The following is a 24,581-nucleotide window of genomic DNA, read 5'->3' as shown; positions in this document are numbered from 1 at the left end:
GTTCATTGACGGACGACCTGGCTCGCTGACTGAGGCTGAGGCCGAGGCTGGGCAGTCTCGTGACCTGGACCTGCCAAGCCTGAAAAAATATGTGGAGATAGACTAAAACTGCCGATAACAACTTTTTTTTTCCAAGGTCGTAATCAAAAACACACTCGCCAATTCAAGGGAATCGCAGCACGAATTTTGAAAAGCTGAACCGCGCATCCACTGCCGGTCTAGCTGTCAAAATATGGCGATTCAGAAAAAGGTTGGTTCAATATCTCGAAAGACCTGCCAAAATCATGCGCTAACAATTTGACAGCACGGCAAAGGCCGTTTGGATAAATGGTACAAGCTCGCCAAGGAGAAAGGCTATCGAGCTCGTGCTGCGTTCAAATTGATACAACTCAATAAGAAATATGGCTTTCTTGAGAAGAGCAAAGTCGTTCTCGATCTCTGTGCAGCTCCCGGTGTATGTTCTCTTTCGCCTTGATGACAAGACTGAAAACTAATTGACTATCTCTCCAGTCATGGTGTCAAGTTGCCTCAGAATGCATGCCCGCTGGTAGTCTCATCATTGGTGTTGATCTTGCCCCGATTAAGCCGATTCCCCGCGTGATTTCTTTTCAGAGTGATATTACAACAGATAAATGTCGAGCGACGATTCGAACTCATATCAAACATTTGAAAGCAGACACAGTCTTGCATGATGGTGCCCCTAACGTCGGTACGGCTTGGGTTCAAGATGCTTTCTCGCAGGCTGAATTGGTGCTGCAATCGATGAAACTAGCAACCGAGTTCTTGAAAGAAGGTGGAACGTTCGTGACTAAAGTGTTTCGCTCCAAAGACTACAATCCTCTTTTATGGGTCTTCAAACAACTCTTCACATCTGTCGAAGCGACGAAACCTCCCTCGTCTAGAAACGTGTCTGCTGAAATATTCGTTGTCTGCCGGGGATACAAAGCCCCGAAGCGCCTGGATCCTAAGTTCCTAGATTCCCGCCATGTATTTGCAGAGTTAGCCGACCCGACGCCTAATAACGAAGCCAAGGTCTTCAACCCAGAAAAGAAAAGGCGCAAAAGAGAAGGTTATGAGGAGGGTGACTATACACAGCATAAGGAAATATCCGTTACGGAATTTATCAATACGACAGACCCAATTGCTATCCTTGGCAGCTACCATAAACTCAGCTTCCAACAATTGCCCAATGGGGACTTGGCATTGGCGACTCTTGAGAGACTCGAGGATACCACCAACGAGATTCGTACGTGTTGTGAGGATCTTCGAGTTCTTGGCAAGAAGGAATTTCGCAATCTCTTGAAATGGCGATTGAAAGTGCGGGAAAAGTTTGGTCTTTCGTCTAAGAAGAAAAAGGACGAGAATGAAGAAAGTGAAGAGGTGGCTGATGTTGCGCCAATGGATGACGAATTAGCTATCCAGGAAGAGCTACAGCGTTTGCGTGACAACGAGAATGCGGAGAAAAAGAAAGAGAGACGAAAAGAGAATGAAAGAAAGCGCAAAGACATAGTTAGGATGCAAATGCATATGATCACGCCTACCGACATTGGTATGGAACAGGCTGGTATTGGGGGCGAATCTATGTTTGGAATAAAAGTTGTGAATCGAGAAGGTGCCGGGGATAAGATTGCCTCGGGAGAAATGGTCGAATCCGAGTCTGAAGAAGATGAAGATGGCCCAAGCAGTGATGAAGAACCGGATGAGGAGGAAGACCAGTTAGAACGTGAACTTGATTCGCTATACACTTCCTACCAGGACCAACAACAAGATCGAGACTCAAAGTTGCGGGCGAAACGGGCTCGCAAAGACTACGAAGCTGAGGAATGGGATGGATTTTCTGAAAATGATGATGCTTCTGCAGTGGATTCTGGCGAGCCTACAATAAAAACGCCAAAATCGGACAACCTATCAAACAAGGCAGCTTTTTTTTTCGATCAAGATATTTTCCAAGAATTGGGAGGTCTTGATGAGGCTGAAGATGACGACAGTGCTATTGATATCGACGTCGATACAGAACCAAAGGAAAAAATAGATTCAAACAAAAAGCCAGCACCTGAGTCGAAGTCGAAATCGAAATCGAAGAATACACCGGCACCGGTGGGTACGCAAGAAGATGAATGGGAGTCTTCCGATGAAGATGCTCAATCAGCAGAGCCTAGAAAGAAGGATGGTCGTTTAGGTTGGTTATAGCCTGATTTTCTAATGCAGTAACACATAGCTAATGACTTGTGTACAGATATTGATATCATCACGGCGGAGGCAATGGTTCTTGCACAGCAAATCGCCACAGGCGAGAAAACATCCCAGGATGTAGTGGATGACGGCTTTAATAAACTTGCGTTCCGAGATACCGACGGATTGCCGGAATGGTTCTTGGAGGATGAGACCAAGCATAGCCGTCCGCACCGGCCGATTACCAAAGCCGCGGCAGAAGCAATCAAAGAAAAGTTGCGGGCCATCAATGCCCGGCCTATCAAGAAGGTCCGTGAAGCGAAGGCCCGGAAGAAGTTCAAGGCTACTCAGCGAATCGAGAAACTGCGCAAGAAGTCCGCTCTTATCGCTGAGGATGAGGGCGTGAGCGAGAGGGATAAAGCGCAGGCGATCTCAAGATTGATGAGCAGGGCGGCCAAGAAGAAGCCGAAGCAACAAGTCAAACTTGTTGTTGCGAAAGGTGCTAATAGAGGCATCTCTGGTCGTCCTCGCGGCGTGAAGGGCAAGTACAAGATTGTAGACTCGCGGATGAAGAAAGACATCAGGGCTCAAAAGAGGGTGGCCAAGAAGCAGAAAAGGTGATGCCAACAATTTTCATAGTACATATCTCCAAAATATACACGCACAAGTAGCAAGAGCATAGCCTTGTTGCATGGCTATACAGTATACACATACCAGAGCAGTAGAGCAGTAGAGCAGTAAGTGACCATGTAAGGCTGAAACGCGCGGATACCTTAGGCTCATGCAGTCATGTACCGGTACGGCGGAACCGGCATGCTGCATGTCATTGGCCGACTCGGAGAGAGCCTCGAGCCAGTGCAGGCGCGTCTCCTGCTCCTCCGACTCCCCACCATAAGCTCAGCCATCGGCCATTTTCTCTCTGCCTTTCGTTCTGTCTCACTCGACCATGTGTATATTTTTCTTCTGTATAGATTCTGTATATTATACCCTTACCCTTGCCATCTTTCTCATGCAGTCGCCCTCCTAGCCATTTGAACCCACCTCTTCGTTCTTTTTTTTTCTTTCATTGCCACGCACGTGCGGCATAACAGCCGCCTTCGCAATATGGGGTTCTTTGATCACTTGCAGAAAGGTGGCGCATTTTCCTTGCAAGCTAAGAAACCTCAGATTCGCAAAGTTGTATCTCAAACAAAGCCGACACCCCAGTCGCGATCATCCTCCGCTCCCACGACCGATACGGACTCGTCGCCACTTGCTCGGCCTGCGTATTCAACAAACCGGGCTGCCCGTGAGGTCAATAGCAGGCAGCCTTCGACGCAAAAGAACGCGCTTCTGCCGAAGCAACGTGCGAAACCAAGAAACCTCAAAAGGCCGTCTCCGATTCTGAGACTGTCAAGTGACGATGACGATAGCGACACTGATGCCTCCTTCGAAGTTCGAAAGCGGACAAAACTAAGCGCTAATGAAGAACCGGATCTCGATCGCGACATTCGAGCCTCAGAGGCATACTCGAAAGAGGGCCCAAAGGCCCTTGCGATGGTACATGCCGCTGATATCACTTCCCAAAAGCCCGCTGGAAAATATACGCCTGTCTTCGGAAAGGAGAAAAGTGAAACCGCGATAGAAATAAAATTACAATACCCAACTGCTCTCAAGGGTGAGAGATATCAGCTGGTGATGCCAAAGGAGAATGACGACTTCAAACCTCTGGATGATATTATGCAGGTAGTGGAAACGGTCTCTCAACATTATATACCGGAAGATGCGGCGGATGAATTTAACAATGAGACAAACGGAATCAAGAGGCGGTTTCGTAGGGCTCTCGCGCATGCCTCTGAAGCTGAGTTTCAAGACACTCTATCGGATTATAACCGTGCTGTGCAAAGACTGGTAGCCGATGGATCTATTGCGAAACACTTGGATGCAACGCATGCTTTGCGCCTACCGCATGTGGAGAGAATCTTAACGCAGATATATTCTCGAACGGTATCACCTCGAGTTGAGTCGCTACGCCAGTATGAAAACGGGACAGACAATGTTTACGGCGAGCTCTTACCTCGGTTCATTAGTAATATCTTTAAGGAGACCAAACTTAAGTCTGGTCATGTCTTTGTTGATTTAGGCTCCGGAGTGGGAAATGTGGTTTTACAAGCGGCCTTGGAGATTGGATGTGAGAGTTGGGGCTGTGAAATGATGCCCAACGCCTGCAAATTGGCAGACTTGCAAAGAGCGGAATTTAAAGCAAGATGTCGCTTGTGGGGCATTGCACCTGGAAAGACACGCCTCGTTCAAGGAGACTTTCTCACCGAGACTAGTATTCTCGAAGTCCTTAAAAAGGCTGATGTGGTGTTGATCAACAACCAAGCTTTTACTCCACAGCTCAACGATAAGCTGATCAATCACTTCTTGGACATGAAGGAGGGCTGCAAGATTGTTTCACTCAAGTCTTTTGTGCCAGCTGGGCATAAAATCCAGTCCCGAAATCTTAATTCCCCAATAAATCTTCTCAACGTGAAGCGATTAAATTATTGGTCAGACTCTGTGAGCTGGACTGATGTTGGCGGAACCTACTTCATTGCTACGAAGGATAGCTCTCGTCTGAAGGCTTTCGCGGACACTCATTCTGTATAAATTTATTCATGGTAACGATCTTGTTTCAATACCCCTTTGTATATTTTTGCAAGGTTGGATTATATTTTTACGCTTATAGATATCACTCTTGTTCATTTGACCAGAGCGGATTTACTTCCGTGTTTCTAGACAGGAAAAATTGAATTACTCAGATGTCAATAAGGTTTCAATAGGTATATGTTTATTACACCTGATTCAATGTTGTTTTGTGTGTTTACACTGGAATTGAACGTATTGTGTCATTGTTCATGAGATTCGTAGTGGTGTATAAATCTGAGATCGGGCTAAGCCATGGTCTGGCATCCACCAAGTTTAAGAATTCAAACCTGCACCAGCCTTTTAGAATTTGGATGCCTCGTTCATGGCGTCTGCTTCTTGGCCCATACGAGCCATCCACCGATCGACAAGTTCTTTATTCTCGCGTTGTAGTTTATTTGACCGGTCTTCTGCCATGTTAAGTTGTAGATTCAAGGAAGCCAATTCATCTTGAACATCCTAACAAAATGTTCCAATCAGTATCAGCACTGGATCTTGCGTATGCGCCACTCACATCCAACAGCTTCGCCTTCCCCCTCAACTCCTCGTCCCGATCTTTGAGTCTGAGGGTCAGATGAGTCCGCTCTCCTTCCAGAGAGGCAATGCGTCGAGTATCTTGTTGCGATCTCGATTTGAGCTTATCCAACTCCGCGGTTGTACGGGTTAACCGATCGTGAAGTTCGGAGCGCGATCGCTGAGCAGCAGCTAAGTCCTCCCTGACCGTCACAAGAAGACTCTGAGGATTTTTGCTGGCATCTTGAAGAGAGGCTACAGCAGTGCTCCCTCGTCGAACATGGGTGTCTGTTTCTGACGATTCAGGTTGTTGCCTGCTGGCCGTAGAAGCCAAAACTGCTGCTGTTCGATCGGCCAGTCGCGTGTCTAGGTGAGACAATTACTAAGGTATCCGCTATCTAGGTTGGTCTTCCGTACAAGCATCGTACAGGCTGCTGTTTGCTTGCTCTCGTTCGTCACGAACTAATAATGCAGCATGATATTCGTCTCGCCAGTTGGCCATGATGGACGAAAGGACCAGCAGAGCAACCACTCAACCGATAGAGACACGAGTGTCTCGGGCCAAAATCAACCAAAGTACATGCCGTAGAGAAATGACCGCGAAGAATGACTGTTGTTGAAGCCTGGCGATAACTGACAAGTTACGCAATTTACCAGAGCGGGGTTCACCGACTAGAACGGATAAGCCTACCTACCTAAGGCTACCTAGCTAGTGCCTAGTACCTTGCCGGTCCGTTCTGATTTGCTCCGCCGCCCTGACCGCCCCATCCACCGCTTTCGAGCTATCAACGTCACGAGGCTTTCTCCTCAGACCTCCAACATTGGAAGCGCCGTGTCTGCCTATCACGATCTCGTGCTCAACTTATCCAGTCCATCCTTTGCACGAGAGACTCTCTTTTCTGTCTGCTCGTTTGTGCGCATCTTGCTTCGTCCGAATTGCCCTTCAGCTATCCCCAAAGCTATGGCGTCCCGCAAGAAGGTCTTGCTCAAGGTATGACTGCTGTTCTTTCACATCGCTTTGGCCCTGTTTGCTAACGATATTGCTCTTGGTTATATAGGTCATTATCCTTGGTGATAGTGGAGTTGGAAAGACAAGTTTGATGAACCAATACGTGCGTAGCTCGGAACAACAATGAGAGTATTTTTGTAACGATGCTGACAACATTGCTGCTTCTCAGGTCAATAAGAAATTCAGTGCTAGCTACAAGGCCACGATTGGCGCCGACTTTCTCACAAAAGAGGTTCTTGTGGATGACCGACTGGTCACAATGCAGGTGTGCTGATATTTCGGATATATGTATTTAGCCAGGGGAAGTTGAATTGCTCACACATTTGTAGCTTTGGGACACGGCCGGTCAAGAGCGCTTTCAATCTTTAGGTGTCGCTTTTTACAGAGGAGCCGATTGCTGTGTGCTTGTGTATGACGTCAATAACTCCAAGAGTTTCGAAGCTTTGGACAGCTGGCGGGATGAGTTCCTCATCCAGGCCAGCCCCCGAGATCCTGAGAGCTTCCCTTTTGTGAGTTGATATGCCGGTTGAGTGGTTGCGCTCAGATAACTAACGTCAACAGGTTGTGATCGGTAATAAAATCGATGTCGAAGAAAACAGGCGAATGATATCCTCGAAACGCGCAATGACCTTTTGCCAGTCAAAGGGCAACCTCCCATACTTTGAGACCAGTGCAAAGGAGGCTGTCAATGTCGAACAGGCATTTGAGGGTAATTTATACCACATAATAAGACGCCTTTGAAATTGTTACTAATGTGGTATCCACAGTCATCGCTCGGAGTGCACTTGCGCAAGAAGAGGCTGATGAATTTAACAGCGGGGACTTTGGTGACCCTATCAACATCCGACTAGACAGCGAACGTGACGGTTGCGCTTGCTGAGTTAAAGGCCGCATTTTCATCTTACACCAATTTTTTTGTTTTCCTTTTCCTCCTTGGGTCAGTAACTTGACCTCTGTTACCGTGGGTTTGTATAATGATCCTCCATCGGTGCTTTTGTCGTTCAGGTTTTGTTGAACATACGGTCCGATTAGTCGGTTCGTGCCGTTAATCATTGGCTTTTTTCTTGTTTGATATTCGCGTGGTTTAGTCCAAGACCTGCTTTCATCTTCAGGAGTCTGGGATATCCCCTTTTTATGTACGCTATTGCCGCTTTTCATTTATTGATATCTCGATTGTTTCCTTGCGCTCTTTAATGCATGCCACCGATGAACACGATATAGATTCAATCAACTTCTTAATTACTCATGTTCCGCAGTCGTTTACCGGCGGATCCAACTCTCAAATAGTAATGGAATCAATGTTCCTAGAAGGCTTTTAATTTTGCCAATAACTCCATTGACGTATTAGAAAAGGAGGAATGAACTTCCGAGACGAAAAGATTTATCCGAGCTTTATTTACAACGCAATATGACGCCAAGTTTAAACATTTGAATATTCCTCCGATATCGACTAAGTGAAAACTACAGCTTTTCGGGTTGGACCAAATAAGACTCTTATCATTTAAATACTAAGAAAGGTACTCATACAGGTAGCAGTAATGACTGATTCAGCGTATCGAAACGAATCATGAAACTTGAATGATGACAGACAGGCATGTGGAAGCTTCCGCCGGGGCCGAGATGGGCCTAATGACCTGCGATGCTTATTCTATTAATCCGAAACTGAAATACGCTGGTACTACCTTGCATCACCGCTTTCACTCCAATTAATTCTTCACACGCCCTGTTGAACGGGGCCGTATAAATATTATTCATATACCTCTTGACATCAGAACTACTTAGACGGCATTTGATGTTGACTGCCTGGCCTTATCTTGTCCGAAGCAGTGTCCCCGCATATCAATCATATCATCCGTCGACTTCGCCCAAGACCTCCAGCAGCTGGTCTGCATAAAATTGAACCGGGTATTGGATGCCACTTCGTTGGCAATGAACAGATCGGCATCAAGCTTTGATTTAATTCTCTACATATCTGATATCTCAACATGGAATCTGTAGGCAGCGTGAGTGACGACGAGCGAGTTCAGACCGCAAACAAAATGGGTCTGGCAAGACACACGTTAGGTATCATACTGCTATCGTGCGTTGTCTTCTTATGGACAGCCTCGAATTTTCTTGCTAGTGTATGTTTTACTCCTCGAAATAGAATCGATGATCAAGATGATGATGGCGCTAACTTGCTGTTTGATGACGCGCAGACCATACTGGCAGACGACAGCTACTCTCATCCGTTTTTCATCACATATGTGAACACATCATTTTTCATCGTCTTCCTCATAATCGTCATCTCGCGACGAATTTTCCGAATATGGCGAAGAGGGAAATTGTCCCACGTGAAGTCTTGGAAGTCCTTTCTCGTTTATCTTGATTCGCATGGGATGAAAGAGACGATGCCTGGCGGAACTTTCGACGGAGGAGTTGAAGGAGAAGATGAAGAAAATAATGATGAGAACGATGAGTTAGATGATCGGGCAATCATGCAACGGCAAAGGTTGCTGGATAGCTATCAAGATCCCGAGGATGTATTCCCAACAACTGCGAAAGTTACACCAACCGGGAGATTAGGTCTGAAAGAGACGGCGCGACTTGCAGCACAGTTTTGTTTGCTGTGGTTTTTGGCGAATTATTTTGCACTGGCATGTCTGCAGTATACGACTGTGGGGAGTACTACCATACTGACCTCAACAAGCGGTGTTTGGACATTGATATTCGGAGCCATGATTGGAGTAGAGAAATTCACAGCGCGAAAATGTTTGGGTGTCCTTGCTTCTCTCGCCGGCGTAATCCTGATTTCTCGTGTGGACATGTCAACTTCAAATGACGAGATCGTCACACCGCCAACCAACCCAGTTGGTGATGGGGACGATGGCAGTTCATTCCCCAACAAAACATCGGCAGAGATTGCGCTCGGTGATGCCATGGCCGCTTTCAGCGCGATTGTGTATGGCGTGTACACAATTGTCATGAAGAAACAGGTTGGCGACGAGTCTCGCGTCAATATGCAGCTATTTTTCGGTATGGTGGGATTCTTCAACGTATTCTTCCTCTGGCCTGGATTTATAATCCTCCACAAACTGGACATTGAGCCGTTCTCTCTGCCATCCGAGAATAGGATTTGGATTATAATTCTGGTAACCTCCACCTCCTTCTCTTTATGGCATATGCTAATGTCAATACTGAAGATCAATTCCCTCTCCTCGCTGATATCAGATATCTGCTGGGCTTATGCCATGCTTCTCACGACCCCGCTCGTGGTGACTGTTGGGCTCAGCCTGACTATCCCACTGTCCTTGGTAGGACAAATCATTTTACAGGGAGAGTACGCAAGCGTGTTATACTGGATTGGAGCGGTGATAGTGTTCCTATCTTTCCTGATTGTCAACCACGAAAGCAAAGAAGAGGAGGAACAAAATTTACGTACGTCGGTGATTTTTTCTGAAGAAGGATCTCGCACTATTATTGTGGATCAAGATGCCTTGTCAGGAAATATATGACAGATTTAGATTCACCTATAGCAATTTAACCTTTTCTAGATAGATTTATGTTATTACATGTGACGACTTTAATGTTCGGATGAATCTGCATTAATAATTAAAATAAAAAAGACAGCTGGATATGTCCCCTGTAGTATTCTGATCGAATGATCCACCAAAAATGATGGATAAGACTTAGACTTAAACATTAGTTGAAAGGAACAGATATTATACACAATGGAATCAATCGAGTCAATAGACAAGAATTATATAAAAGGTCATATCGATCGTAATAATCATGCTATCAAAAGATAGAATGCACACCGAAATATTTCGGTGTGTAAAAAGGAAATCATCGCAAAGGCTGGAATTGTTCCTGAAAGTGTTCTGGAGGCGGAGCAAGCGAGCTAGACGGGGGAGAAGAAGGCGGAGGAGCTACAATCGTCGGCACTCCATTAGATTTTTTACTCTCGATTGCTTTGTTTCGAGCCACGATGATGCTTTTCAATGCACCCAGCCATTTGGCGAGGCTTTCCTCGTCGGGCGCACAGAAGCGGTATGTTGGGCGGTCTTCGGTGATGATTTGAAGGCAGAAGTTCTTGGATCGGGATATAGGGTCGATCTCAGCGGCAGTGATGACCTGGGACATCGGGATGATGCGGACAGCGCAGTATTCCTGGTTAGATGATGTCAGCATGCAGGTCAAGTAAGCACTACAGTGGGGGGAATGGACGCACCTTGGCGTCTTTGTATAAGGCGAGACTGATCGGCCGCAGGACTACCCAGAGTCGTTTCCATTGTCGAACGCCGCGCTTGCTCTGGAGACATTGTAGATGGCCCTGGAATATGACACGTTCTGGATCGGCTGCGGCGCCAGATGTCGCTGTCGAAGACGTTCGTTCTGATTTGTCTCCGAGGTTGGTAGCGCTACCTACAGAAGCACTTCCGCCGCTCTTAGGAGGACATGGTGAGAGTGTGGACTTTCGGCGCTGTTGCAGTTGTGCTCGTGTAGCGTTGTCGGGTGCATCTGAGAAGTCTGAAAGCTCGGTCATCTCATTCCCTGAGTATTCCTGAGTGAAGGGTAAATTTTTGCCGCTCGGGCCAATCGGCGAGAGGGTTCTGGTGAGATCCGGAGAGCTGGACAGGATGCCCTGCTCGGTTTCCCCTACATCAGAAAGCTCACTCGCAGTGATAATTCCTTGCTGGTCATCCGCGTCACTTTGGACAGATGCATTATTCCCTGCCTTGACCGAATGTGTGGCTGCGATAATGGCTTCTTCCTCCTCATCAACGTGTAGTTCTGCTTGAATACGCCCGATCCAGTCCTCCCCCTCCTTCTCTGATGCGGATTGAAAGCGGTAGTTTTTCGACGGGGTGAAGATCCTCCAAGTGTAATTGCGTTCGGGTCGTGATGAGATGACAGGCGCGACGGCAGTGACTTCAGTGAGGGTCACGGATAGGAGCAGCTTCGCTTCGTCTTCGTCCTTGTAAACAGAGAGGAGATTTGGTCGTAGGACAAGGTAGCCAGCTTTCCAAGATGCTTTGAAAGCCTAGTTCACCGCTGTAAGCTGGCTGTCAATGGGAATGTTTAAGTTGAATGACACTTACATGTCTGCTTTTGATCTTACAAAGCACACGGCCTCTCTTCAAGACACGGTCAAATTCAAAGCTCCCGTATTCGTTGACGGGAGAAATGGTGCTGAGGTTCAGGTGACCGCTGCGAAAGCTTGCCGAGAACTGCAACCGGTCTCCCGGACTCAGTGGCCTCAACTGGCGGTTGCCTTGCTGCTGCTGAATGGGTTTAGGCTCGGATTTGACGGGCGCTTGCGACGACGACGCTGTCGAGAGGGTTTGCGCCATGGTGGGGAGTGAGGTGATGTATCAAGATTTGATAGGAGGCGATGATGTCAGTGTTTTTTTTTAACCAAAGATAAGCTGATATAGATGCAAATGAAATGCGTCTATATCACCATATCATAATATTGCAGAGATCAATGTCGGTTCCAATGCGTATCAATCGACGTTTTGCGAGAAGTAGAGAAAAGAGGGTCGAAAAGGGGGACGTGCAAGCGTGATCGATCCGCACCAGAATTTGGCGCCGTCCAGCTTTTGGAGTTGGTCGCAGCGCGAACAGGCACATAAAATAAAGGGCTCACATAGACCACACAGACTTGTCCCTAGGCTGCTGCATTTCAACGGTTGGAGATAGCTGATATGCTCTTGAAGCCTAGAAGTGTGGCAGTGGCAGTGGCAAAGGCACTGCAATGCACGCGACGTCGCCGTGAATAATAGTCGGCCGTCAAGCCACAGGCGTGATGGAGGGGCAGCTGGCGGGCGCTGATTGCTCGGGTGCCGTGGCTGTGGGGCACGATCTGCACGCGCACATAGCGCCTAGTACTGGCAAGTAAGAACTTTCCATATGCCGTAATTCTAAACTTCTAAGGCAAAATTCTAATTGATAGTAAAATTGATCTGCTGCACGGCCCTGGCACGGTGCTCGCGGCCCCTGATGGGCTTCTCTAAAATTTGCCATCCAAGGTACCTTAATACGCAGCCTACTCTCGAGTCAATCATGTCTTCCGAGAGCATATTAACCTCCCCGTCAGCCCTGCCGCTAGTAAGCACTCACTATGTCAAAGTACTAACTGGACTATTACTATAATTGCATGCCCCAGCAGTCGCCAATGACAAAGGTGGACACGTGCCGCATGGACTGATCCAGACCCTGCGAGACAGCAATAGTGCAGCACACTATGAGCAAGTAACTAACCTATGTATTAATTAGCCTGAGAATGTTGAACATGTCAGCAGGCGATCCTATTCTCGAATCCACCTATTCCGTAGCACAGACGATGCCCCGTAATTGCAACACAGGCAAACAAGCCTCACAGAGCTGTCAGAAACAAGATTCTTAGTGCGGTGGAGCTCTGCAGTGATTGGCCAAGCCGTTACCGTGGCACGCCAGATTTCAATTCCATACCGCGTGTATTAACAAGGTGAGTAAAGATAAGTTACATGTCTAGGGACTATTGCGCTGGTTGGTCTGCTAAGCGCTCGTTAGCCATTTGATGCCGTCAACAGCAACGATCAAGTATGGGCTTGACGCTCTCCAGAAGAGCGTGCAGTCACGAGCGCAATAATAATTGATCGCAATCATTATTCCCAGGTAAAAGACACGTAACCGCAGAACGACGCGCGCTTTCCCCCCCTGGGGGGCGGCCGGCTTGGCATTGGCCGCTCTGGCCTGTCCGCCCCAGCCAAAAACCTCAATTGCAGCCAACTCCTCTCTTCGTCTCCTACTTCTATCCACGCTGCAACTCCCCTTCCCTTCTTCCCATCGCCTTTCCATCTGTGCCATCTCGGACTGATGACCTCCGGCTTGTAGTCGGCGTCATCGTCGTCGTCTCTACCAGTCACCCGCTAGCTGCTCCCGACCGCGCGCCTTCTCGTCCGCCGCGCCAAGGGAGTCGGGGAGAAAGGAGGCTTTTCCTCCAGCCGCTCGTTAACGCTATACTTGCTCTCCAACGATCTGAACCTATCCACGACCGCGCTGAATCTCTGTATTATATCAGGCCCGCAGCCTGCTTTCTGAATTCACGATAGAATTAATATTACCTCGCCCTGTCGTGTCGCTCGAAGAACGAACGTTATCAATCATCGCCCTCCTGGATCCAGGGTCCTCACCGTTTTTTTCCTCCCTTCCTCTTTTTCCACCGGCCGCGGGACAATCAGTCTCGCAACCGCTCTTCGATTGACTGAGGTCTGCCCTCACGGCCTGGGGCTTCTCTAGCCACCATGAATATCGTCCGACGCATTGTCAAGCGCCTGCCCTTGGCGCCCGCGTTGGCTTCCGTGGAAGATGCCTCGCGGGAAAAGGGCCAGCGACCACTTCAATTTGCCTTTCTCCGAAGACGGATCCGATTAAGAGGCAATTCGTCGATTTCGATACCGCTGGGATTTGTGCTGCTGTTCCCTTGTATTGTAATAATTTTAATAGTGCTGCTCTTCGTGAGACATCCTTCTACCTCCGGCGGCATGCTGATCCCAGCTGGCACACCTCCGTCCATTAGGTTTGTTCTCTCCACATTTCTCACAACACCTGCCTTCTGATTAATATTTTCCCCCATCAGACGAATTAGTGAGGAGCATGATAAGGTTTTCGAGACCGGATGTGTGTATGTCGACCCCTCCGGACCCCCCGGTCCCCGAGCCAACGCGGCTTTTGTCGTCCTAGCTCGAAATAAAGAACTTGAAGGTGTCATCCAGTCCATCAAGTCAATTGAACGGCACTTCAACAGATGGTGGCACTACCCCTACGTGTTCTTGAATGATGGCGACTTTGAACAGGAGTTCAAAGACACAGTTCAGAACTATACAAGTGCCCCAGTCGAGTTCGGAAAAATTGACAGCTCCATGTGGGGGTTCCCAGACTGGGTAGATCACGATGTTGCCAAGGAGGGCATCCGAAAACAAGGTGACGCCGCCATTATGTACGGTGGTATGGAGAGTTACCATCACATGTGCCGATTCTACTCTGGGTATGTCAATATATATCATCTAATGTACCGTTCTCGGTACGCTAATGTGAACTCAGATTCTTCTACAAGCACCCTCTCTTGCTGAAGTATGAGTGGTACTGGCGTTTGGAGCCCGAAATCAAATACTTCTGCGATATCACATAGTGAGTTTTTTGCTATATTCTCAATTGTGAATTTTGATTCTAACACGCAACCAGTGATCCATTCATCAAGATGGCTGAGGCCAACAAAACCTACGGTTTCACAATTGCCGTTAAAGAACTTCGCGAGACCGTTCCTAATATCTTCCGATATGCTTCGGCGTTTAAGCGTACGAAAGGGCTAAAATCGAAGGGACTCTGGGAAATGTTCATTGAAACTCCCTCGGAGGAGGAAAAGAAAGAAGAGGAAGTCCAAGAAAAGCTTCCCGAAGATGTTGCCAGCGACATGAAGCCGCCAGAAATAGATCCGGAAGCTATGGAAGGCGAAAAATACAATATGTGCCACTTCTGGAGTAACTTCGAAATCGCCCGATTAGATTTCTTCCGCAGCAAAGAGTACGAAGAATTCTTCGACATGATGGATCGAAGTGGAGGCTTTTGGATGGAACGGGTATGTTCTATATGAGACTTGTCCTGGTATCAGATTGCTAACTTTTGTCCAGTGGGGTGACGCACCCATCCATTCCCTGGCTGCTGGAGCACTTCTTGCTCCCCGTGATATTCATTATTTCCGCGACTTTGGATACCGCCATACAACGATCCAACATTGCCCTGCCAATGCACCAGCTCGACAACTTGCTCGTGTGCCATACCTTGAAATGACCACGGAAGATGAAAAGAAACGCATTGAAGAAGATGAATACTGGGCCACGCCGGATCCTGTCAAGGAGAATGGGGTCGGTTGCCGGTGTAGATGTGACACAGACATCGTTGACGTTGAAGGCAAGCAAGGAAGCTGTCTAGCTGAATGGGTTAATGTCGCAGGCGGCTGGGCGTCGCCTTAGACCCCTAGCTGATTGCTTCTTCCGGTTCTCATCCAACTCGGCGTTTTGTCCGGATCTTTTTATAATTCGTTAGATATTTGAGCATTGCTTGGATCTGCTGTGGGAGTTAGGCATCCAGGCTCGCATGGCCTCTTGTGATTGTTTTGGTTTGAACGGGAAGACTTGCAGACGGCGTTAGGGGATTATCGGCTTCCGCTATGAACGGGACTTTTAACCATTTTTCATATTACTTAAATAACCCATCTAGCGTGCGCTTGGACGTTCCGTTTGGATTGCCGTTGCCAATTACTCTTCCTGCTCGTGGGTTTGGGTTGGATAACGGCACACACGACGAACAGTGAGTCGTCGGTTACCTTGTTCATTATTACTCGCTATTCTCAAGCCGCTGGGGGATAGATATACCTGTCGGGACTTATTGATTTCGGTGCCTATCACCGCAACAAACTTTTCGTCAGCTTACATTTTTACGATTTCTTTTAACGCTTCGCATAACAAGCAGAATCCGCTTGTTAGAACCCGCATTTGTTTTTTCACTTCATGATATTCTATGGGGAGCAGGGAATATCGCATCTGTCCAACAGATGCTCGGTGGAGGAGTCCTACCACTTCATGGAAAGTAATAATGCCGAAAAACTGTATTCCTTTCAAAGCTTGTTCACTATATAACAACATTGAATACTTCATTACTTCAATCTGCCAGTTCGGCCGCCGTAGGGTGTTTCTTTCGCAGTTGCCACAATATCTACATATTCAGGCCGGTCTCCAGCAGAAATTTGAATCACAAGTATCTAATAATTTCTTTCCAAGAGCTACAGTACATATGTATTAGGTTACATTTGCATATAGACCACAATAACCGTCTAGCCCATTATCTAGACAGAATGTAACCCGGCTTATCTGGACTTAAGCCTTGTTGGGGCAAAGGCCGGCGTGTCCAGGCGAACCTTATCATCCGCCACCTCCACGCCAATCCTTAGCTCCGTAGACTACGAATCACACTGCTGCGTGACGTCTAGCGACAACATTGGTGTTCTTAGATACCAGGAGAGACGGCAGCTATCTGTTGTGCGACGGCAATGCACGTACCATAAAGTGACAAGATGTTACTGGTGTCTACCTGCTACTTTGGCCCTAGTCGCTCCTGTCGACGGCCGAACCCCCGCTTGAAGCCTTGTTTACATGCTGGATCTATCGCGCTTTGAGTCCCTTATCTCGTCCCCTATTGATAAGATGGTCAGAAGATTCACTGGCGATAACTGGCGCGGAATCTAAACTATACTTAATGAATTCAATGGCGCATTGGTCCGTCAGCTGAATCTACACAAGCTTCCCCATTTCGAGCTTCACAAATACGCTGGGACGCATTGGCATATCATTGCTTCTTGGCAGACGAAAATATCACCATGGAGCCTGCCACAAAGGATCTTGACACCGAGCCAAAGACTGCCGCAATCGGCGATGAAGAGGTCGAACATGGTCGTCTCGAAGAGCTGGAGGTCGATCTCGCGGCAGTTGTCGGAGACGATACCGAATTCACATACGAATCAAACCGATCCCCCTTTCCTGAAGGTTAGCATTTCTCTAGTATTATAGTAATCTTGGAGCATTGGGATGCTAACGTTCTCTGACAACCCCCAGTGCGATCGGTTGTGCCTGAGGTTGACGACCCGAGTATGCCCATCAACACGCTACGAATGTGGATCGTGGGCATCCTTTTCACAATTATTGGATCTGGAGTGAATCAGTTCTTCAGCTTGCGATATCCAGCCGTTCATATAGCCAATGTGGTCGCGGAGTTGCTGGCATTTCCATGCGGGGTGCTTCTTGCAAAGATTCTCCCCAACTGGACAATCGACTTTGGTCGCTTTGGCAAATGGGAAATGAACCCCGATGACAAGTTCAACATTAAAGAGCACACTGTGATTGTGATCATGAGCAATGTGTCCTTTGGGTATTTCTCCGCCGATTCAACTAACATCCTTCAAGCCTCATCCAAACAGTTTTACAACTTTGGTCTTAAGACGGGGTTCAATGTCATGGTAGTTTTGGTTGCACAGCTTCTAGGATTTGGAGTTGCTGGCCTATCTTCTCCCTGGATTGTCGAGCCTGCAGCTATAGTTTGGCCAGGCGTTCTCTCGAATTGTGCCCTTCTGGAAAGTCTTCATTCTCGGGCGAATGCGATGGCTAATGGGTGGAAGATCTCACGTTTGAGATTCTTCCTTTTGATCATGACAATTGCATTTGTCTGGTGCGTATAAAATAACTTCTATTATTTCGTTCCCCTTTTTTGCACAATACTAACGAGTCCTCCAGGTACTGGTTCCCAGGATTGATCTTCACGGCCCTGAGCTACTTCACATGGGTTTGCTGGATTGCCCCAAACAATAAAATAGTAAACCATCTCTTTGGCATGCAAACGGGGTTAGGGCTCAGTCCGATTACATTTGACTGGAGCCAGATTGCATACAACACAAACCCGCTCTTGTCACCATCGTGGGCTGCCCTGAATGTGTTTGGAGGCTTTATTGTTGCATTTTGGATTATCGTGCCAATTCTGTACTACACAAATACCTGGTCTACGGCCTATCTTCCGCTCATGACTGCTGATGTGTATGATCGGTTTGGAAGCGTGTATAACACGAGCCTTGTCGTTGGAGCCGATAATACGCTAGATATTGAGAGCTACAAGAACTACTCGCCTCCCTATCTCCCCGCGACTTTTGCATTTGTCTATGGCCTTTCATTTGCATCCATCACTGCAGTACTTACTCACGTCTACCTACATCACTGGGATGATCTCGTGGCTGCTTTTCGGGGCACTACAAGACTGGATATCCATGCGAGGCTCATGAGAGTTTACAAAAAGACACCGTGGTACTGGTACGCAACTATCATTGTCATCATCATGGCAATGGCTATAGCAATGGTGGAAGTCTATGATACCAACCTACCCGTCTATGGTGTTTTCCTGGCGTTCATCATCCCGGCCATCTATATGGTACCCTGTGGGATTATTCAAGGCATCACGAACGTAGACGCAAACCAACTTAACGTGCTGAGCGAGTTTATTGGAGGGTACATGTTTCCGGGAAAGCCACTTGCCAACATGTGCTTCAAGATCCTGTCAACAGACGTAGTGGGCCAGGGAATTTACTTCGCAATGGATATGAAACTAGGCCACTACATGAAGGTCCCGCCTCGCACCTTATTCTTCGCCCAGGGAATTGCAACAATTATCGGCGCACTTACACAGGTTGGCGTTACTCTCTGGATGCTGGGAAATATCAACGACATCTGCTCATCCGATCAGTCCGATGGATTTAGCTGCCCTAACGGCCGAACTGTTTATAGTAGCAGTGTGATCTGGGGATTAGTAGGACCCAGTCGGCTTTACTCGGCGGGTAAGATCTACTCCAAGCTGAACCACTTTTTCTGGGTGGGTGCTATTTCACCGGTAATTACCTGGGCGTTGTGGAAGTATACCAAGAAGGACTTCTGGAGGAAGGTTAATTGGCCGTTGATTTGGGTTGGAACTTGGAACGTGCCACCTGGTAAGTCACGTTTCTCACAACGGAAAGGACATAGACTGACATTGACAAACCCTTACAGCAACCGGAATCAACTATTCCAGTTGGGCAATCGTAAATCTAATTTTCAATCACTGGATCAAACGAAGATTTTTTGCCTGGTGGACCAAATACAACTATGTACTGGCAGCCGCTCTCGACACCGGAATTGCAATCAGCGGCATTATTATCTTCTTCTGCGTCTCCTACCCTGGTGCAGTTTTCCCGGATTGGTGGGGGAATACGGTGTATGTGAATACTGCGGATGGACAAGGTGTGCCATGGCTGGATATGCCTACGGAGGGCTATTTTGGGCCACCGAATGGAACGTGGTCGTAAACCTTCAACGAAGGCCCGCTGAAGATTTTCTCTAAAGAATGCTTAGAATATTGACATTTCTAGCCTTTAGTCTTCAGAACTCTATAGTAGATAGTTCATGCCAGCATGATACATAGGCATAATCCAATGATTACTTTGAATCTCTCCAACCTCATGATCCAATGTTTTTTGACTGTGTTTTGTTTCCCTGGGCGATTCTTGCCAATGAAGTGCTTTCATAATCTCTCTGTTTGCCCAATGTTGGTCAATTACATAATATCAATTTAACCCTAGGAACAAAAAAGGCAGTCGGCGGTGGCCACCGACAACTTGCCTTCCCGATTAGGAAAGATTTCCTAATCGGTCGCCTCTTCATCGTGACTGATTAACAACTTAACTAGCAGTTCCTTCTGTTTGCCTGAGCGCTCAACCAGCGGTCAGGTAACCGCATCGTTTGCACGCACTAAGTAAAATCACCAATAATCCCCATGTAGTTTAGATTTCCTCCATATGCTTCGTTTTCTAGATAATCGATACCAATGAGATTAGTTGCCTGATCCTTCTCAGATAGTGGTCAGTGAAATATTTATACCCTGCTCTTCTACCGTTTTCCTTGTCTCTTCAAACTCTCGATTATATTGCGACAGAAGTATTTCGATTTTCATCTGTCATTTGTGTTAGTCATACCGAGCCTTGAGTTCCAGTGACGAAATGCCGCCCTTTCAGGATTATGAGAAAGAAGCGTCCGATGTTGATCTGTCAACGAATATAACCAACGAAAATAACCAAACAATACTTTTATCCTTCCAGCAGCCACTTCTAATTCATCATCTTGAGGCTATCTCTGCAATCGAATCGATTCTCCCTTCTCGTCGCCTGCGCAGCAGTTCTTGTCTTGAGTCGACCATGGCTGCTCCTATTCTCCTAAACTCTACTCAGCTTGCTGCTGCTGTCGCTGCCTCTCCAATTACCGGATATGTTGTATTCTCGAACACTAAACAGTTTGTTAGCATAAACCGCAGCCATACAGCATAAAGCCGGCATTTATCAGAGAAATCTTGCCGCAGATAGGGCAGATTCCTGAGAGTAGGACGACAGGTGTAGCGAACGTTATTCGGAACCCTTACTTCCCTTCCTCCCAAAGCTATGTCCATAACCCAGAGGACTATATCGAGGAAGGGTTCGTTGACATTAACATCCACCAATGGGTACTGACCGCGTCCGTGCCGGTAGCTGTAGCAGCTACACTACAACTCCAACCCCCCCCTTCGTGCCGACACCGGAAGTGCAAGCTCACCTCATGATCACTCAGTGCAAGGCAAGGATGTATGGAGTGAGGGAAAAAATTGGAAGAACGCAAAAAAGCGGATGGAGAGATATTCTTACTAAGGATTGCAACCTTTTTATTATGGTGGTTAAAGGTTTGACATAGATCAATGGATCGCTTTGTGGCCCTTTTGCTATCTGCTTATTGGGTTCCCCAAAACTTCGTGGGCTGGCTCCGGAACGTGCATGTTGACGTTTATGGATTCAATGAGCGGTCTGTGACTTAGTGCACTAGTCCAGCGTGGCAATTCATACTGGTGCTTCCATAATCCTTCATGATGGCAGGCAGTCTCTTCTCTTGGATTTTTTCGCCCAAACCGTCTCCAATAATGGCTCAACCATCTCTGCGTAGGTTATGGTGTGCGTTCTCTGACGATATTGATAACGTGATCCTTTGACGTCAGGCAATATACTAAAAACGTAGGAAAAGCATTGCCTGCATTATGCATGCAGCTGGACAAATCAGATTGGCAATTGTCTTTGAAAGAGACGGATGACGGCGATATTGGTCTTTGCAAAGGGGAGTCATGGTTTGACAATCAGGACGGCACCATTACGAGGATGACCCGAGAAGAGTGAAACGCTTGTATGACCTTGCAATTAACGAGGGTTTCAGAGAACACATACGATTGGGATTCATCTGCGATTCCTTAGCAGCGACGCCGAAATTATATAAGAGTACAAGCAGAGTGGCCCAAGAGAGGTCGACGAAATGTCAAACTTTGCTCTAGCAATGTTGGGAAAGCAGAATTCAGGCATTAAAGACCTGCAGATTTATAGAAAGGAGAGAGACGGATTCCTAGCAAGACACGGTAAACCGAACGTCAGTCGACTTAAGGCAGTTTCCAAGCCAAAGCAGGAAGTATATGAGAAAGAAGATGAAGACTGTCCGGATACTGAGGAAGAGATCATACATGCGTAATCTTCGACATCGGTGCTGGTACACTAATATGACAGATGTTTGAATATGTATCAAGATTTTCTGCCTTTCATCTGGATTAACATCAATTTATATCCGATCAAATATACTTCTTGGGGGAGGGGGTGCCGCACGTACATAATACAAAGGTTGAAATAATATAAATATTGATATAGGGAAGATTCCTATACCTCATCCACTTTTGTAGTGCTATATTCAAACCTTTGTCACCATACTGTACGGTGTGGCGGGCCGGTTCCCAGGCCGATCCGTAGTTTCCTGAGAGCACCTAAGGATGGGGAACCTGATATTACCGATCAAAGGGTGGACGAGATCTATGCTATGAAAGATGATGAGTTGACAATCTATCTGAACGTCGTTACTGTACTCGTCCGCAACGCATGAGAGCTGATGCAGTGGACGAGGCTGAAGGACCGCATACTGAGGAGAACATCTAGAGTCTTAACATTGACCCTTTCAGGAGTACGTGAGTTGTCATCTGTGGAGGTTTTGCACTAAATATATATTTCATTTTCAACCTCTCTGTACAATCACTACCAATATATTACTGTGTATTTGATAGCCCTATCGAATACCGTATAATCTTGCTTCATACGGCCGCAAAATAATTCTCTTTGGCACCCTGGGTTCGACAATATCATAATTGCAAGCGAGTAGCACCGCAAAATCAAGCCTAACTTCAGGTGGAACGTCAAAGTTCGTGTCCTGGTCGGAGAAATTGCATAATGTCATATTGGCAAAAGGGCCCTGAGTACGTAGGAAAGCTATCACATGCTTGTTTTCGCTGTCTAGAGGGGTATATCCTCCGTAGAACTGCCTCGATCAGCCAATGTAAATTAAAATACAACTGCGTCTGGCGTGACGACTATTCCACGTACCATCATGACCTGACACTTTCGAAGAAATATCAATCGTCGATAGTAATTGAGAACAGACTCGGGATTTTTATCCTGCTTCTTCACATTAATTGTTTGGTATTGCTCGTCCGGCTTGATCCATGGGGTAACTCCCGAGTTGCAGAAACCGCCGTTAGGGTTATCGTCCCACGGGATCACCACGCGGGCATTGTCACGGCTTCGAAGACGGATGGCTTTCAGGGCGCTAGTCATATCAGGCTCACGACCTCCATTTTCTTTTTTTCGTTTATCGTATTCCCTTAAACGGCTAACGTTAGAGATATGAAGTGAAAGATTTGCGGGAAATATGATTTAGAGGCACTAACTCCTGATACCAATTTATTGTCTCCACATCTTGATAATCTTCAATAGACCAACTTTGCGGATGCGACATGCCGAGTTCCTGGCCCTGATAAATGAAAATTGTTCCTCGTAAAGAAAACAGCAATGTCGCCAGCATTTTCGCGGCCACTTCTCTGTACTCGCTATTGTCGGTCGCCCAACGTACAATCGAACGTGGCTGGTCGTGGTTCTCGAAGAAGATGGCGTTCCAGCCTGTATTTGAGACAGGTTTGATCAGCATGTATTCAAATATACCTGAATACTACTAGTTAACAATGGATAAACTGACCGTGATTTCCAAGCATGTGCTGCTGCCATCTTCTGATCACTGCTTCTAATTCGGGAGTCTCCCACTTCCTGATAGTCCACTTATCCCCCTCGGTAAAGTCGAAAATGAGATGATTGAATTGAAACACCATGTCCAATTCGCGTCGCTCCTTGGCAACGTATTTGCTTGCCTCCTGCTCGCTGACATAGATGGGCATTTCGCCGACAGTGAACATGTCTCCTTTGCTCAGAACGTATTCGTGCATCTCTTTGAGGTATTTATGGATATTTGGTCTTTTCACGTTATTATTGTGACTAAAAAGTTTGGAGGATAAGAAATAGAAAAAATGCTGACCCATTGTTGAAAAACTGAATGGCACTCTGATACGGTTGATCTGGTTCTTCGATTGGTGCATCTGGAAGATTGGGGTCTTTTGAAATTACATTTATAGCATCAAGCTAAGATGAATCAATTAGCTTAAATATATGAGCAATAATTTTGAAGAAATTGAGACATACGCGAAATCCGTCAACGCCTCTATCAAGCCAGTGCTGCATTACACCATAAATAGCGCGTCGCACAGCTGGATTATCCCAGTTCAAATCAGGCTGGTCCCTGGAGAATAGATGTAGATCTAAAATCTATTAGCATTCTGATTATTCTTTTCCACAAAACTTTTTGAATGAAGAATCTGACAATATTCCTGAGTTTTATCATCCCATTCCCAGGCACAGCCTATTAAATTAACCAAAATTTTCGATTAGTCCATGGTTGCCAATGACATTGAAGCCATAGCATCTTCGGACTCACCCCCAAATAAGCTCCTCCAATTATTAGGCGGCACTTTTTTCCCGGTCTCTCCTGTCTTCGCTGGACGCCAAATATACCAATCTCGACGAGGATTGTCCTTGCTTGACTTGGATTCTTTGAACCATTGGTGCTTAAACCCCGTCAGAAATGAACCCATCGTCAAGAAGAAAGCACACAAACTTCATTACTTGTATGATTGAAAACACCATCCATCAAAACCCTCATACTCCGAGCATGAGCAGCATTCACGAAATTCTCAAAGTCTTTATCCGTTCCGAACTCCTCTTTAATAGAATAATAATCCGCAATGTCATATCCTTGATCCTTCAACGGCGATTTGAAATACGGCGAGACCCATATAACGTCAATCCCGAGCGATTTGATATAGTCGATTTTACTCGTTAATCCCACGAAATCTCCGATTCCGTCATTATTGCCATCCTTGAATGATTGAAGGTATACTTGATAGACGATGGACTCGCGCCACCACGCACGATCGTAGTCGAAATTGCCTGTTTGGTATGGGTCTGCAGGGGGCCGCAAGGCCGGTTTTTCTATGATACTTGGCTCATAGCTCATTTTTGAAACAGATTTTGGAGGACTAGGAGCTAGAGTAGTGAGAAGTGAGTTTGCTTGAGACCTGATATGATGTAATGGTAGAAACGTCAGCAACGATCTCGTTCTGGGAAGTCCGATGTTGGCTTTGAAGTTTCTTCGGAGGAATGGGAGGGGCATTAGGTCAATACAAAAGCTTGGCT

The 24,581-nt window shown here is 46.8% G+C and overlaps 9 protein-coding genes across 9 annotated transcripts; 6 read left to right on the top strand and 3 right to left on the bottom strand.

The window, feature by feature from the left end:
* Nucleotides 1-138: 138 nt before the first annotated feature.
* On the top strand, nt 139-2,914 carry BGW36DRAFT_310510 (putative rRNA methyltransferase Spb1). The gene is made up of 4 exons (XM_046212456.1): nt 139-250; nt 305-454; nt 511-2,179; nt 2,237-2,914. The coding sequence occupies exons 1-4, from the start codon at nt 233-235 to the stop codon at nt 2,791-2,793; spliced, it is 2,394 nt and encodes a 797-aa protein (XP_046077705.1). The 5' UTR covers nt 139-232; the 3' UTR covers nt 2,794-2,914.
* Nucleotide 2,915: 1 nt separating this feature from the next.
* Nucleotides 2,916-4,980, top strand: BGW36DRAFT_366777 (S-adenosyl-L-methionine-dependent methyltransferase). Its single transcript, XM_046214788.1, has one exon. It carries the CDS (start codon nt 3,277-3,279, stop codon nt 4,801-4,803), a length of 1,527 nt encoding a protein of 508 aa, XP_046077704.1. The 5' UTR covers nt 2,916-3,276; the 3' UTR covers nt 4,804-4,980.
* Nucleotides 4,981-6,008, bottom strand: BGW36DRAFT_366776 (putative autophagy protein Apg16). The gene is made up of 3 exons (XM_046214787.1): nt 5,770-6,008; nt 5,354-5,718; nt 4,981-5,298 (listed from the first exon to the last, which is right to left on the bottom strand). Exons 1-3 carry the CDS (start codon nt 5,852-5,854, stop codon nt 5,143-5,145), a joined length of 606 nt encoding a protein of 201 aa, XP_046077703.1. The 5' UTR covers nt 5,855-6,008; the 3' UTR covers nt 4,981-5,142.
* A 110-nt stretch (nt 6,009-6,118) lies between these two features.
* BGW36DRAFT_366773 (putative rab small monomeric GTPase Rab7) lies at nt 6,119-7,607 on the top strand. The gene is made up of 6 exons (XM_046214786.1): nt 6,119-6,343; nt 6,411-6,464; nt 6,531-6,626; nt 6,691-6,870; nt 6,923-7,070; nt 7,129-7,607. The coding sequence occupies exons 1-6, from the start codon at nt 6,314-6,316 to the stop codon at nt 7,239-7,241; spliced, it is 621 nt and encodes a 206-aa protein (XP_046077702.1). The 5' UTR covers nt 6,119-6,313; the 3' UTR covers nt 7,242-7,607.
* Nucleotides 7,608-8,031: 424 nt separating this feature from the next.
* On the top strand, nt 8,032-9,927 carry BGW36DRAFT_366771 (uncharacterized protein). The gene is made up of 2 exons (XM_046214785.1): nt 8,032-8,484; nt 8,560-9,927. Exons 1-2 carry the CDS (start codon nt 8,347-8,349, stop codon nt 9,853-9,855), a joined length of 1,434 nt encoding a protein of 477 aa, XP_046077701.1. The 5' UTR covers nt 8,032-8,346; the 3' UTR covers nt 9,856-9,927.
* BGW36DRAFT_413141 (uncharacterized protein) lies at nt 9,926-12,092 on the bottom strand. The gene is made up of 3 exons (XM_046219238.1): nt 11,443-12,092; nt 10,572-11,384; nt 9,926-10,510 (listed from the first exon to the last, which is right to left on the bottom strand). Exons 1-3 carry the CDS (start codon nt 11,692-11,694, stop codon nt 10,187-10,189), a joined length of 1,389 nt encoding a protein of 462 aa, XP_046077700.1. The 5' UTR covers nt 11,695-12,092; the 3' UTR covers nt 9,926-10,186.
* Nucleotides 12,093-13,629: 1,537 nt separating this feature from the next.
* BGW36DRAFT_286098 (putative alpha-1,2-mannosyltransferase) lies at nt 13,630-15,357 on the top strand (the record flags this gene model as incomplete). Its single annotated transcript, XM_046210383.1, has 5 exons — nt 13,630-13,904; nt 13,965-14,372; nt 14,429-14,515; nt 14,570-14,963; nt 15,016-15,357. 5 exons carry the CDS (start codon nt 13,630-13,632, stop codon nt 15,355-15,357), a joined length of 1,506 nt encoding a protein of 501 aa, XP_046077699.1.
* A 1,403-nt stretch (nt 15,358-16,760) lies between these two features.
* Nucleotides 16,761-19,262, top strand: BGW36DRAFT_353503 (small oligopeptide transporter, OPT family; the record flags this gene model as incomplete). Its single annotated transcript, XM_046213443.1, has 4 exons — nt 16,761-16,926; nt 16,996-17,605; nt 17,671-18,908; nt 18,967-19,262. The coding sequence occupies 4 exons, from the start codon at nt 16,761-16,763 to the stop codon at nt 19,260-19,262; spliced, it is 2,310 nt and encodes a 769-aa protein (XP_046077698.1).
* A 2,809-nt stretch (nt 19,263-22,071) lies between these two features.
* Nucleotides 22,072-24,402, bottom strand: BGW36DRAFT_286015 (putative alpha-glucosidase/alpha-amylase; the record flags this gene model as incomplete). The annotated part of the gene is made up of 9 exons (XM_046210375.1): nt 22,072-22,320; nt 22,386-22,662; nt 22,730-22,958; nt 23,035-23,306; nt 23,368-23,471; nt 23,532-23,647; nt 23,710-23,748; nt 23,824-23,953; nt 24,004-24,402. The coding sequence occupies 9 exons, from the start codon at nt 24,400-24,402 to the stop codon at nt 22,072-22,074; spliced, it is 1,815 nt and encodes a 604-aa protein (XP_046077697.1).
* Between the last annotated feature and the right edge of the window lie 179 nt (nt 24,403-24,581).

This window comes from Talaromyces proteolyticus (genome assembly GCF_021365285.1).
Source record: "Talaromyces proteolyticus strain PMI_201 chromosome Unknown BGW36scaffold_1, whole genome shotgun sequence".
In the NCBI taxonomy this organism is placed as follows: Eukaryota; Fungi; Ascomycota; class Eurotiomycetes; order Eurotiales; family Trichocomaceae; genus Talaromyces; species Talaromyces proteolyticus.
Note: the sequence above shows the minus strand (reverse complement) of the source record. Positions and strands in the feature narration are given on the sequence as shown.

Excerpts from the sequence above, each read along its gene's own strand:
- BGW36DRAFT_366777 (XM_046214788.1), top strand. The coding sequence starts at position 3,277 with ATGGGGTTCTTTGATCACTTGCAGAAAGGTGGCGCATTTTCCTTGCAA.
- BGW36DRAFT_310510 (XM_046212456.1), top strand. Across the intron at positions 455-510 it reads ATCTCTGTGCAGCTCCCGGT|TCATGGTGTCAAGTTGCCTC; the intron begins GTATGTTCTCTT and ends CTATCTCTCCAG. Across the intron at positions 2,180-2,236 it reads AAAGAAGGATGGTCGTTTAG|ATATTGATATCATCACGGCG; the intron begins GTTGGTTATAGC and ends ACTTGTGTACAG.
- BGW36DRAFT_366771 (XM_046214785.1), top strand. The coding sequence starts at position 8,347 with ATGGAATCTGTAGGCAGCGTGAGTGACGACGAGCGAGTTCAGACCGCA. Across the intron at positions 8,485-8,559 it reads CCTCGAATTTTCTTGCTAGT|ACCATACTGGCAGACGACAG; the intron begins GTATGTTTTACT and ends GATGACGCGCAG.
- BGW36DRAFT_366776 (XM_046214787.1), bottom strand. The coding sequence starts at position 5,854 with ATGGCCAACTGGCGAGACGAATATCATGCTGCATTATTAGTTCGTGAC. Across the intron at positions 5,719-5,769 it reads CAGCAGCCTGTACGATGCTT|ACACGCGACTGGCCGATCGA; the intron begins GTACGGAAGACC and ends TGTCTCACCTAG. Across the intron at positions 5,299-5,353 it reads GGAAGGCGAAGCTGTTGGAT|GATGTTCAAGATGAATTGGC; the intron begins GTGAGTGGCGCA and ends ACATTTTGTTAG.
- BGW36DRAFT_413141 (XM_046219238.1), bottom strand. The coding sequence starts at position 11,694 with ATGGCGCAAACCCTCTCGACAGCGTCGTCGTCGCAAGCGCCCGTCAAA. Across the intron at positions 11,385-11,442 it reads GTAAGATCAAAAGCAGACAT|GCTTTCAAAGCATCTTGGAA; the intron begins GTAAGTGTCATT and ends GCGGTGAACTAG. Across the intron at positions 10,511-10,571 it reads CCTTATACAAAGACGCCAAG|GAATACTGCGCTGTCCGCAT; the intron begins GTGCGTCCATTC and ends TCATCTAACCAG.
- BGW36DRAFT_366773 (XM_046214786.1), top strand. The coding sequence starts at position 6,314 with ATGGCGTCCCGCAAGAAGGTCTTGCTCAAG. Across the intron at positions 6,465-6,530 it reads CAAGTTTGATGAACCAATAC|GTCAATAAGAAATTCAGTGC; the intron begins GTGCGTAGCTCG and ends GCTGCTTCTCAG. Across the intron at positions 7,071-7,128 it reads TGTCGAACAGGCATTTGAGG|TCATCGCTCGGAGTGCACTT; the intron begins GTAATTTATACC and ends TGGTATCCACAG.